Raw genomic sequence first — 13315 nt, 5'->3', positions numbered from 1 at the left:
TTTTAATTATAAAAATTATATATTAGAAATTGGGTTAATCTTGTCAAACGAGCCTAATAATGATATCATTTTGAGAGATGATTCAGTTTCGATAAAGTTTGTAAAAATATTATTTCGGACGAAAATACCTTTTCGCGACAGCTTACTATGTTCATGACTCGAAGGGATGACCTAATAACGTTTGCGAAAATGACTTCACGTGACGCGACACAACCTTTGTGATGTATTTTTGCAAATATTATCATGCCACCATTCAAGTTACGAACATCATGCGTTGCGTCACTTGCGTAACCCATAACCCAAAGAGTTATTTTCATATTTATAGACAAACCGATAAGATTATTTTTGCAAATTTTATCCTACTTTGATATTAAAAAAAAAAATAAAGGTTTCGTCAAATTTCATAATCTTCTTTATATAATAAATGAATTAAAAAAAGGTTTTATTATTATAATTTTTAATTTTGAGGGTTGCGCATGTTTGATTGAGTGAAAGGGGGAGAATAAAGGGCTAAATTATCGAAGATCATCATCAACCCTCGCACGATATCTGAAACGTTTCGTTAATTTCGTATTCTTGATCTTGATCTGATTCTTCTTCACCGATTCCAGTTTCTACTGATCAAACAATCACTTGTCAAATCCATACATATATCAATCTATCTATCTAGATATAGATAGATAGATATATAGATAAGGATTTAGAAGATGGTTCTTTCGCAGAAGCTTCACGAAGCATTCAAGGGGACGGTAGAGAGGATTACAAGCCATCGCACTGTCTCCGCTTTCAAGGAGAAAGGCGTTCTTAGTGTCCAAGAATTCATCCTCGCCGGCGACAATCTCGTTTCCAAATGCCCCACTTGGTCATGGTAATTCGGATATTACCCTTTTCCATCAACTGATTTCTTTATTCTCCATTTCTGTTTATTCATTTAAAGACAGTTAATTCCCTTAACCCATTTGAAAAGTCACGAAAAAGCTGAAACTTAGACATTCCAATTCTATGCTTGTTTTGCTTTCAATTTTGATGTGATGATAGCGTCTTTTCTGAAATTGACTTGAATTTGTGAGAATTGAATGTGATTATGGCTCCTGAACATAAAAATGTTGTTCTGCTTTGTTGGTTCTTGTGATGTATTGCAGGGAATCTGGCGAGCAAAGCAAGAGGAAGTCATATTTACCAGCAGAAAAGCAATTCTTGATCACAAGAAATGGTAATAGCAAGAGGAAGTCATATAACTGCTGCACTTGGAACTCATATAATCCGTTCTATATCTTCTGCAGTGCCTTGTCTACGTAGAGCTGCTTCTGTAGAAGAAGACTATGAAGCTTCTGGTGGGGAAGTTCTTCTAGATGATGAGGACAATGATGGTTGGCTGGCTACTCATGGAAAGCCAAAAGGTAACATTTACAGAACCTAGTTCAATGCACTTATTTGATAAGTTTGTAGTCGTTTTTCTAAAAGAAGGTGAATTTTGATAGAAAACAAATCTGATGAAGAAGAAAACCTTCCGTCCATGGAGAGCTTGGATATCAACAAGAAAAGTACCATTCAATCTATTCCCTCGTACTTTGGTGGGGATGACGATGATGACATACCAGACATGGCTGAATATGAAGATCAAGACAACGTGATTGAAAATGATCCTGTATGTAATTAAACCTTCATTGAGCTTATTTATCTGATACATATATCATTTAGTAGTAGTTTGAAAAGGAAGCTTCAGAAAATTATTCGAAACTTGAAAATGATTGGTGGTTCAATATATTTCATTAAAAAAGAACTGAGAGATCGACAATGTCTCTATTTCATACTCAATCTGTATAATCACAAAGACAAACCCATTGTTGACCTTTGCACTACACAACTGTTATATAGCTTGTGCTTTGGCATCTGTTAAAGAAACTCATGAACTATTGGGGATACCCTATGTTAAATACTTTTGATTTAATGTATGTGCTTATCTCTGCAGGCAACCCTGCAATCTACTTATCTTGTGGCTCATGAACCTGATGATGACAATATTCTTAAAACCCGCACATATGATGTTAGCATCACGTCAGTATGCTCATTACTAAAATTTTAAGTCTTCATTTTTTCCTTATCTCTTATGCTTCCATTTAAACTGTATGTTACTGTATATCTAGGTATGACAAATATTATCAGACTCCTCGTGTGTGGCTTACTGGTTATGATGAGGTTTGTCATATTCATTTATCTGATATTATTATTTTTTTAATTCCATTTACTGGTTTCCGTATGTCTTGCGAAACATCTGTATTGAAAATTTAAATATGCAGAGTGTAATAGTTTACATATTAAGGCCTTTTTTTGCTGCAATTCCAGGCCTTGTTTAATGAAGGGCTAATAACACCATTCAAATCATCTACTAAAACAACTTACCCTTACTTTATTTGTATAACATTTTAAAATATTAAATACAAAGGATATTTCAGTCATGGAACCCAGATAACCTACTTTTTAATCCAACAAAGTTCCCCCCCCCCCCCCCCCCCCCAAAAAAAAAAAAAGAAAGAAAAGAAAATAACCTACATCAAAGAAGCTCTAAGTTTTTGAAGCTATATTCTTTCTCAAGCTTTCCCCCATAGTAACAGTTGTTAGGTCTGGCATAGTTCTGAGCATGCTTTCATGAACTCAGAAAAGCCTTTTGGCATTTGAATAAAATAGTTATATTTTTTTATTGAAACCAGAGTTAAATCTTTGAAGGAAGTTAGCATAACCCCCACAATATTTGCTGAGTGTATTCATTTTTTATGTTGCAGTCAAGGATGTTGTTGCAGCCGGAGCTTGTCCTTGAAGATGTTAGTCAGGATCATGCCCGTAAAACTGTGAGAATTTGCTCTAACAATTGTTGTTACCCATTTAATGCATAATTATTATTATTAAATTGTTGTGTTTTCATTTTTATTCACTGTTTGGTAAATGGTAATATTTATAATGAATAATATAAATCAGGTAACCATTGAAGACCACCCACACCTGCCTGGAAAACATGCATCTGTGCATCCATGCCGGCATGGAGCTGTTATGAAAAAAATTATTGATGTTCTCCTTTCACGCGGTGTCGAACCCGAAGTTGACAAGTAAGTATTTCCTTTTATTTGTTTGATCCAAAACACACCCAAGAAAAGGATTATTCTCAATCGCACACTGATGTTTTGTTAATGATTTGAACTTTGAAGGTATCTGTTCTTATTCTTGAAGTTTATAGCTTCTGTGATTCCAACAATTGAATATGATTATACAATGGACTTTGATCTTGGCAGCAGTTCCAACTCGTGACTTAAGAAGGTAAGAATGCTTAAAAAATTGGCCCTGTTCTCGAAGTTTAGATTAGTCTTTTATTTCCCATGCCTCTAATTGGTCTTCATTTGCATAATCTTTTAGGGATTGGAGGTGAAACTATGATGTAAAGACAGGAAAGAAATTTGTTTGTGTGTTTGTTTGTTAGTGATTGATCATCTACTTCTCTATCTTCTGTGCTTCTGGATTGTATATTTCATAGTCTGTCTCTGTCAAATGAACATAAAACATTAGTACCACTCAAATTAAGTTGGTGAAATCAGACAAGGGTGATCAAAGTTACTTTGCTTCAGTTGGAATGGAAGGTTTCATTATATGATGATTCTGACCATTTTTATCACATAGTTTATAAAGTTTATGCCTTTTTTTAATTTAATGTTTCTGTTTATATAAATTACTAAAGTTTAATAACTTTTTATGCAATAAATGTAAAATAATGGTTTGACTTTGAATATGTTTGAGTTTTAATTCAAAAGCTATAACTATTATAGCATTTGTTTGGCTCTATTGACTTGGACTCAACTAGTATGGAAGCTACTTAAATTTATAGTGACATTCCAATTTTGGCAAAATAATGGGACAAAATTAAGTGTATAGCTTGCAAATATATTAAATCATTTAACTGACCGCTTGGGGTTCGAATTTAAGGTTAGTATTCATCTCTGATTATCTGAGGACGGTATGGCACAAATGAGATCTGTACCTGTAATGAATTAATTGAAGAGGTATTAGTCCTTACTCCTTTTGTTTGAAACTTTGTCTATAAATAAAAATTGAGAAACTTTGTCTATAAATAAAAATTGAGAGTTAATTTATCTTGATACTTAGTCCTTTTGTTTAAAATTTTGTCCTTAAATAGAGTTGAATTATGTTGATGTTTATTGAATATTGGTTCAAACCTATATCTAATCATGACAAAGGATGAGAAAGAGGTTCAAGAGATGATTTAAGTTATATTTTATTTTGATTTAATTCAAATAAACCTATATCTAATCATCAATTATTTTAGAAATTATTAATTATTTTAGAAATTATTAATTATTTTTTTTACAAAATTTAAATATTAAATATATATATATATATATTTAAAAAAGATTCATTATATTAAAAATAAAAAAATTTAAACATAATGACATAAGAAAAAATGGTACTCATTCTTTTATAAAAATGATTAAATTAAATATTTTTTACATCAAGCCATTTTTTTATATCCTATTTTCTTATCAACTAAATCCACATCAAACATCCTCAATTCCATACACAAACTTAGAGTTAGTTTTTAGAATCTCCATGGATTTTTTTAAAGAAAAATTAAAATGTGATTTATTTAAGATTTTGTTTGATGATTTTTTTTTTTTTATGTTTAGAATTTAATTTAATTTAATAAAAATAATACTAATATTTTAATTATTAATATTTTAAAATAATTACATAAAATGAGGCATTGGGGAGTTCAAATAATATATAACTTGAAATAGTAGGTGAGAATGAGACAATCTCTTGGGACAACAAATCCGAATTCATCTAATCATGACAAAGGATGAGAAAGAGGTTGGAAGTTATATTTAGAGGTTGGAAGTTATATTTTATTTTGATTTTATTCAAATAAACCTATATCTAATCATCAATTATTTTAGAAATTATTAATTATTTTTTTTACAAATTTTAAATATTAAAGATATATATATATATATATTTTAAAAAGATTCATTATATTAAAAATAAAAAAAATTATACATAATGACATAAGAAAAAATGGTACTCATTCTTTTATAAAAATGATTAAATTAAATACTTTTTACATTAAAACATTTTTTGTAAAATCCTATTTTCTTATCAACTACATCCATATCAAACATCCTCAATTCCATACACAAACTTGGAGTTAGTTTTTTAGAATTTTATGGATTTTTTTTAAGAAAAATTAAAATGTGATTTATTTAAGATTTTGTTTGATTTTTTTTTTTATGTTTAGAATTTAATTTAATTTAATAAAAATAATACTAATATTTTAATTATTATTATTTTAAAATAATTACATAAAATGAGGCCTTGGGGAGTTCAAATAATAAGGACCCACCATTAGAATCCCGTTGGAAAAGCAAGAGAATTGAAAGAGAAGAGAGAGGGAGAGGGAGATGCAGAAATTTTGAAAGCGAAGCGTTTCTTCAAGGAGGAAAAATGAACGACGAACCAGTACGGGAGACAGATCGAGGTTAAATAAGCGGAGATCAGCAAATCAGAATACAAACGGAGCTCGTTGTTGAATTGTAAGTAACTATGCCTTGTTCACCTGATACTCTCAAACCCATACTTGAACCGCCATTGTTGAAACACCCTTCAAAATGGTCAGATCTATGGCTTCGGAAAAAAAATGCACTCAACAACGTCGTTTTATCAATGAAACTCCAATCTCTCTCATCAACACCAACTCTCGACAAAACCCTAGACATAAATCGACCAAAACATGTCTCTGACCGAACATCTCTTTTATCAGACGATCTCCTTCTCCAAATCCTTTCTAGACTCCCTCAATCTCAGAACAATTTCAACTTTCTCGTCTCCAAACGGTGGTTGAATCTGCAGGGCCGTCTTGTTCGTTCTCTTAAGCTACTCGATTGGAATTTTCTCGTATCAGGTCGATTATTTCTTCGTTTTCCTAATCTTACTCATGTAGATTTAGTACAAGGATGTCTGAATGTATCTCGAGTTTCTGGAATTTTGTTGACTCATAAACTGGTTTCGTTACATGTTGATTCTGATGATGATGTTATAGGGGAGAAAAACATGTTATCTGTAGATGATGTTGATTCAGGATTAAAAGCTTTAGCTTCTAGATATCCAAATTTAAGAAGACTTAAGGTTATCAATGCTAGTGAAATGGGATTGTTAAGTGTTGCTGAAGAATGTCCAACTCTGCAAGATCTTGAATTGCATAGGTGTAGTGATCGTGTTCTTAGAGGGATTGCAGCTTGTCAAAATCTTCAGATACTAAAATTGATTGGAAGAGTTAATGGATTTTACACTTCTCTGGTTTCTGATATTGGATTGACAATATTAGCACAAGGGTGTGTAAGATTAGTTAAGCTTGAGCTTAGTGGATGTGAAGGAAGCTTCGACGGGATTAAAGCAATTGGTCAATGCTGTCAAATGCTTGAAGAGTTAACTCTAACTGATCATAGGATGGATGGTGGTTGGTTGGCTGCTCTTTCTTATTGTGAGAATTTGAAAACATTGAAGTTTCAATCGTGTAAGAGAATTGACTCTGACCTTGCGCCTGATGAGCATTTGGGCTCTTGCCCAACACTTGAATGTTTGCAATTGGAAAGGTGTCAATTACGAGATAAAAGGAGCATGAGGGCGTTGTTTCTTGTATGCGAGAATGTTAAACAAATTTCTTTCCACAATTGCTGGGGTTTGGATGATGACATGTTCAGTGTTGCTTCTATTTGCAGGTATTCATCAATTTTTTTCTTAATTCACTTGTTTTTACCATAATTTATGACTAACTTACAACTTGAACACGAGTCAAATTGAAGTGTACTATCGAGAAAACAAGGGAATTCCAGGCCAAACACCATCTGCTGTAGATTTTAGATGTACTTTAGTTTCATTATAAACCACTTATCAAACTTACAGAATTCCTCTTCCAAATATGTTTAAGAAGAACTAGTAGATGTTGTAGAAATGTTCTACTTAACTGTTGTTTAGTTAAAAGTACTTAGGATATGTTGGATATTTGGAATGAGGTGAAAATGTGATTATTTGATGGTTTTTTCTTCTCCACTCATTTTGATATCAGGGAGGTGAAGGTGTTGGCGATAGAAGGTTGTTCGTTGTTAACAGTTCAAGGGCTAGAAAACGTGGTTCAACATTGGATGGAACTGGAGAGGCTGAGAATTGTGTCGTGTAACCGAATAAAGGACAGTGAAGTATCACCTTGTTTATCGGCCATGTTTGACGAGCTTAAAGAGTTGAGATGGTGGCCAGACACGAAATCAATGCTTGTTTCGAGTCTTTCAGGGACTGAAATGAGGAAGAGAAGTAGTAGCATCAAATTCTATAAGAAGTTGCTGCTTCCTTCCTGATAATGTCTGATCTGAGAATTGAAAAAATGAGGAAGATCTTGTTATTTTTGTACTCTAATGCCACTGTATAAATTGAATTTCTTTGTTTTTGTTGTTCATCTTCCCCCTTAGCTGCAAAATAATAGTGTTATAGATTAATAATATGTTGAATTTTAACTATTCTAAGATGGATTGTTATACATTTTGTTTGTATTTTAAAAGTTGCTAATTTCTTATAATTTCTTTTTTAGTGATCATTTATGAGAATCAAAATTCAGACTTCTTAAATTTTAGGGAAATTCTTAAACCATACTTTGCTACAATTCTATAATAAAAAAAAAATTATGTTAATTATTATTTTTTTAAAATTTAGTAAGCAATATAATTGATATAGAAGAAGAGTATAGTGGGAGAAGTCTAATTTGCAAGTTAGGGTTTGACCATAACTTCTACTTTGATAGAAATTTCGTAAAAATAGAAGTCATAAGAGTTCGTTTCATCTGTTTATTTCTAAATTTTGTATAAAAAATTTATCTCACGTCATTTTAACGATTAAATCACTCATTTTATCGATTAAAAATGTTAAAATGGTGATTTTTTTTTTAATTTTTTTTAAAAATGTATTAATATATAATAATAAAATAATAAATATTAATAATTTAAATTATAGTGCATTTTAGTATATTAATTAATTAGGTGACGTGATACATTAGAATGAGAGTGAAATGATGTTTGACCGACTATGAGTTATTTAAATAATTTAAATAGTCCTACTTTGTTTTATTAAATTTAAAAATGATATTTTTAGTAATTAAACTAATTAAATAACTTTTTTTTTAATGAATAAGTTTTTGTAAAAGACCAAAAATTATATAAGAATAAAATAAAGAACAAACAAACTCCAAGAGATTTAGATTGGTATAATAAATCCCATGAAGGACGGCGCATGATCTTTGAGAATAAAGCCATAACTTTTGTACCTCATAAAAGTTTTTTATATTTTAAAGGATAAAATATTTTAATTAGAGAGAGTAAAAAATTAATAATTCAATTGCTTGTATGTTTTTGCTTCTTCTTTAAGATAATAAAGTTTCTTTAATAAAGTGATTTTTGAACGTGAATTCTAATAATACATATAATAAGATCTTGACAAATAAATATTGAACATGTGTGACATAATCTTTAATTGTTTAATGAACAACTTAATCATTAAGGTAAATAAACTGACTTATTTATATTTTCTTATTTTTTTTTTCAAATTGACAATTTTTTATAGGGTATGACCAAGTCAAGGCGTTTCTAAATAACATAAATGATGATTCATTAGGAGTTGACGGATAATGATTTGATTACTAATCGCGATAATTATTATATATATTGGATGAAATACAATTAAAAACTTTATGTGAATCTTAATTTGGCAATATATTAACCTTTATGTGAATCTCACGTACGGTCTAATATTAGCTTTACTTTCAAACTTGATGAATATATTAATATTCATCTTAAACATTAGGGATAGAATGTGTTAATTTGCTTCATTCTCAAGGTTGAAATGAGTGTGTACAAGACTATATGCATGTATTCTAATTGAATGGTGATAATTAATTGATCATTCATTAATTCAGTTTGAGAGAATTAATTATAAGAACTAGTTTTTGAAAGATAAATGGCTGCGATGACATTGTTGTTAATTTTTAACCTAGTTGTAGTAAGAGCTCACGATTATGGTGACGCACTCTCGAAAAGCATTTTGTTCTTTGAAGGCCAACGCTCGGGGAAGTTGCCATCGTCTCAACGTACAACTTGGAGAGACGATTCTGCTTTACGCGACGGTTTTGATGTTGGTGTAAGTCTGACTATTTACTTATTTATTTTGTGAACCATTTTTAAAACAAAAATAAATTGATGCGATTATTACTCATATATGCAATAAACTTTGACTCAAAATTTGTTATTTTGGTGTTACATAAAATCTTGGTTCTTAGGTGGATTTGGTTGGCGGATATTACGATGCTGGAGACAATGTGAAATTTAATTTTCCGATGGCATTCTCAACGACAATGTTAGCATGGGGAGTAATAGAATTCGGCAAGGCAATGGGAGACGAAGATTTAAACCACACATTAGAAGCCATTCGATGGGCCACTGACTATTTTCTCAAATCATCCGCCATAAACAACACTCTTTACGCTCAAGTAGGGGATCCATACGGCGATCATAACTGCTGGGAGAGGCCAGATGACATGGACACCCTTAGGACTTCCTACTCCGTCACTGCCCAAAAACCCGGTTCGGAACTCGCAGGAGAAATGGCCGCCGCCCTTGCCGCCTCTTCCATAGCTTTTAAATTTTATGATTCTTCTTATTCCACTCTTCTCCTCCAAACAGCATCTAAGGTAGTGTTTGTATGCCTTGCCACGTCAGCTGCCACGTAGACGTAAATTTTGATTTTTGTACATCATGCATGCATGCAGGTGTTTGAATTTGGAGACAAGTATAGAGGATCTTACAATGATAGCCTTGGAATTGAAGTCTGCCCATTTTATTGTGATTATGGTGGCTATGAGGTAGTTAACGCCATGTTTGTTTGACACAATTATTGTTTCGATCTTGAATGAAAACGGAGTCACGATGGTGGAGTATAATGCTAGTTCTCCTTAATTAAAAAAATTATTATTTCGATCCAACTCTGTTATATTTTTACAATTTACAGGATGAGTTGATATGGGCAGCAGGGTGGTTACTTAAAGCAACTAAGAAACCATATTATTTGAATTACATAAATAAGAACATTCATAATGTTCAATCAATTGATAATAGAGGTAACTTTGCTGAATTTGGTTGGGACACCAAAAATGCTGGAATTAATGTTCTACTTTCCACCTTTCAAAAACAGGTTCATAAAATTTCAATTTCTTTAATTTATTTTAATATGTATATATATATATATATGACTTATTCGTGATTATAATCCAGATTGGTTCGAGTCTCTTCGTTCAACTCGCTGATCAATTTATATGTAGTTTACTTCCTGACTCGCCTAGTAAAAGTGTGTCATATTCGCCAGGTAAAAAACATTTTCTAGAGTTGTCGCGAAAATAAAGGAACAAACAATAATAATAATGTGTTTTCTTAGGTGGGATGCTATATAAAGCAGGAGTATGCAATATGCAACATGTAACATCCATCTCATTCCTCCTAGTTGTATACACTCGTTACTCGAACAATGCAAAGAGGAAAATTCAATGCGACGGTTCATACATAAGTTATACTCGTCTCATAAGACTAGCCAAAAAACAGGTAACAAAAAAAACAAGCCTAGATCATGATAATATTTATGCAATGTGTTTTGAAATTTTGATTTGGACAGGTTGATTATATGTTAGGAAGCAATCCAATGAAGATGTCTTTTATGGTGGGATATGGTTCGAAGTTCCCTCAAAAGATTCACCATCGGGGATCTTCATCGCCATCGATCCACGTACATCCTGAACATATTAGTTGCAAGGAAGGATCGATGTATTTCAATAGCATACAACCCAACATGAATTTGTTAACCGGTGCCATTGTAGGAGGACCGGACATAAATGATAAGTTCGACGATTCACGGGCTAACTTTGTTCAAACCGAGCCTACTACCTACACAAATGCTCCAGCGGTTGGGCTCTTGGCCTATTTCAAACAACGGGCTAGAAATCAAACAAAAGGCGGGGTTATCGGTTGCAATTCTTCAAGGTTTTCTTGCAAGCGTATAATATACTAAAACAACTCAAATATTGTATGGTAGTACGAGGTTTTCTCCCCCGCCTCTACATTTTTAGGTTACTCATAACGAATTCCTTGATCCAATTCTTCTAGGAAATCATGTAATCATAGTAATAATAATTTGAACTCTCTTCGGTTATTGGAATTACATAGATAAGAACATTCATTGCGTTCAACCAATTGATAATAGAGGCAACTTTGCCTAATCATACCCTTGTGATCATATAATGTCTACTAAATTTACCTTATATATATTGAAAAAAATTCTAGGGTTTTGTTTTTCTTGTTTTTATTTGAGCTCTAGGGTTTTCTTTGGTGGTCGAGTTTTCACATTAAATTTTTTGAGTCATTTTAAGCAACTTAAGTCTATGTACAAATTTATCATAATCTCCAATCATGTCAAATTTTAAACCTTAAATATATCAATCTTTAACTAATATATAAAAACAATATGAATTATTTAAATTTAGCAATAGTAATAATAATAAAACCAAATGTAATTATGGCATAAAAAAAAAGAAACTTAATTAGTCATTAAGTACCCACCAACTCCATCATAATTGAAAAGTTAAAAAGCTAAACCTAAAAAAAAAAAAAAAAATTGAACAGAAAAATTAAATTAAATAACCAATATTTTAATTTATTTGGTGGACATTTCAACCTCAACCGGTACTATCTCATCCTTCTTCTCATTGGTCATTTTGATATCAGTCACGTTCTCCAAGTCTTTCTCGAGGCTGAACATTTCAATAACTCCATTTGATTTGTAATATGTGAAATAAAGAATCAATTGCATGGCACCAAACAAAGTTCCCAATCCATTAGGAATCTATAACAACAAAAAAATCAATTAGGTTTAATATTTATAATATTAATATATAAAAAAGTAATTCTCCTTTTTAAAAAAACATGTTTACCGTAACGTATAAATCAAATTTGAGAAGAGCATACGCCAACCAAATGACCGCATTAATGGAATTCGCAAATGAAACCCAGAAGGGCATGTATTTCACGCTTTTTGTCCTTATCACACGTCTCTGTATCAATTAATTTGTCACATACATAAATATTATTATTATTATAACAAAAATATATGACAAAAATATTTATTAATTTACTTACCATGACCGTTAATGGAGATGCATACATGATAGCGTTCAATACGACGCATACAATTCCAACTAGCATGGACCTACTCTTGGTGGTTTCAAATGCAAACATGGTTATGGTGATTATGATGCCAAGAAAAATGCATTCAACCACAAACACCCCTAATATCATTTTCTGAAAGATTGCAAAAGAAATACATATCAAAGGTTATTATAAATTCTATAGGTAGAACAAATAATTAACTATGGTACAATAAAGAAACATAACATACGCGCTTTTTCTTATCGGAGAAGAAGAAATAGAAGAAAACGTATATGAGTTCGATTAACAATCCTATGCCATTGATGGTGCCGACTAGAGTACTGCCTGGATGAACCATGGGCAATGCGTAGAATACCCACATGGCGCAGTTGAGTAGAGTTGCAAGATAAGGATCAGGCTTAAACTCTTGAACTGATTTTGCCTTCCATATATTAAAGAATGTTGGTCTACAAAATAATAATAATATAATTACACTTATATATATATATGCAAAAAGTGTTATAACTTATAAGAACATAAAAATAAAAAGAGAAATTACTTACAATGGAGACAGGAAAAGGAAGAAAGATATAACATTCCCTAAGTAAAGATTGAAAACAATAGTAATTTAAGAAGAGATTAAATTAAAATTTGAAATTAATTAAAAAATTAAAGAAGATGAATACCAATAATTCCTACAATGTTGCGGGTGACTTCTCTACTCATAACCATCTAAAATTATAATCATAAAAAAAATGAGATAAAGATCACATTAATCATCATTCATTATAAATGAGTAAGATCAATAGAGAATTATGATATTGAGAATTGATTAGATTTAATTAAGATTTAGAGAAATTATGTTACCTTGTTGAAATCTTTAGTAAAATATTTGTTTTGTGGGAAAATATAGAGTATGATTTGAAGGCTTCTCTAGAGAATATGAAAAATATTGATAGGATGTGAAGACTTTATATAGAGGAGGATTAGGGTTTTTGAGAATTAAAATTGACTAAGATTCAATT

The 13315-nt window shown here is 31.3% G+C and overlaps 4 protein-coding genes across 4 annotated transcripts; 3 read left to right on the top strand and 1 right to left on the bottom strand.

The window, feature by feature from the left end:
- Positions 1-485: 485 nt before the first annotated feature.
- Positions 486-3689, top strand: LOC124938175 (autophagy-related protein 3). Its single transcript, XM_047478565.1, has 10 exons — positions 486-868; positions 1143-1213; positions 1284-1400; positions 1482-1648; positions 1973-2058; positions 2148-2199; positions 2784-2849; positions 2977-3104; positions 3204-3312; positions 3409-3689. The coding sequence occupies exons 1-9, from the start codon at positions 708-710 to the stop codon at positions 3301-3303; spliced, it is 948 nt and encodes a 315-aa protein (XP_047334521.1). The 5' UTR covers positions 486-707; the 3' UTR covers positions 3304-3312; positions 3409-3689.
- Positions 3690-5417: 1728 nt separating this feature from the next.
- On the top strand, positions 5418-7574 carry LOC124938851 (F-box protein At5g51370-like). Its single transcript, XM_047479374.1, has 2 exons — positions 5418-6779; positions 7127-7574. The coding sequence occupies exons 1-2, from the start codon at positions 5605-5607 to the stop codon at positions 7410-7412; spliced, it is 1461 nt and encodes a 486-aa protein (XP_047335330.1). The 5' UTR covers positions 5418-5604; the 3' UTR covers positions 7413-7574.
- Positions 7575-9060: 1486 nt separating this feature from the next.
- Positions 9061-11157, top strand: LOC124939639 (endoglucanase 4-like). The gene is made up of 7 exons (XM_047480095.1): positions 9061-9240; positions 9380-9790; positions 9869-9961; positions 10108-10290; positions 10371-10461; positions 10531-10694; positions 10765-11157. Exons 1-7 carry the CDS (start codon positions 9061-9063, stop codon positions 11155-11157), a joined length of 1515 nt encoding a protein of 504 aa, XP_047336051.1.
- A 642-nt stretch (positions 11158-11799) lies between these two features.
- Positions 11800-13022, bottom strand: LOC124939637 (bidirectional sugar transporter SWEET5-like). The gene is made up of 6 exons (XM_047480094.1): positions 12977-13022; positions 12854-12890; positions 12541-12757; positions 12282-12443; positions 12077-12196; positions 11800-11988 (listed from the first exon to the last, which is right to left on the bottom strand). The coding sequence occupies exons 1-6, from the start codon at positions 13020-13022 to the stop codon at positions 11800-11802; spliced, it is 771 nt and encodes a 256-aa protein (XP_047336050.1).
- Between the last annotated feature and the right edge of the window lie 293 nt (positions 13023-13315).

This window comes from Impatiens glandulifera, chromosome 5, assembly GCF_907164915.1.
Source record: "Impatiens glandulifera chromosome 5, dImpGla2.1, whole genome shotgun sequence".
NCBI lineage: Eukaryota > Viridiplantae > Streptophyta > Magnoliopsida > Ericales > Balsaminaceae > Impatiens > Impatiens glandulifera.
Note: the sequence above shows the minus strand (reverse complement) of the source record. Positions and strands in the feature narration are given on the sequence as shown.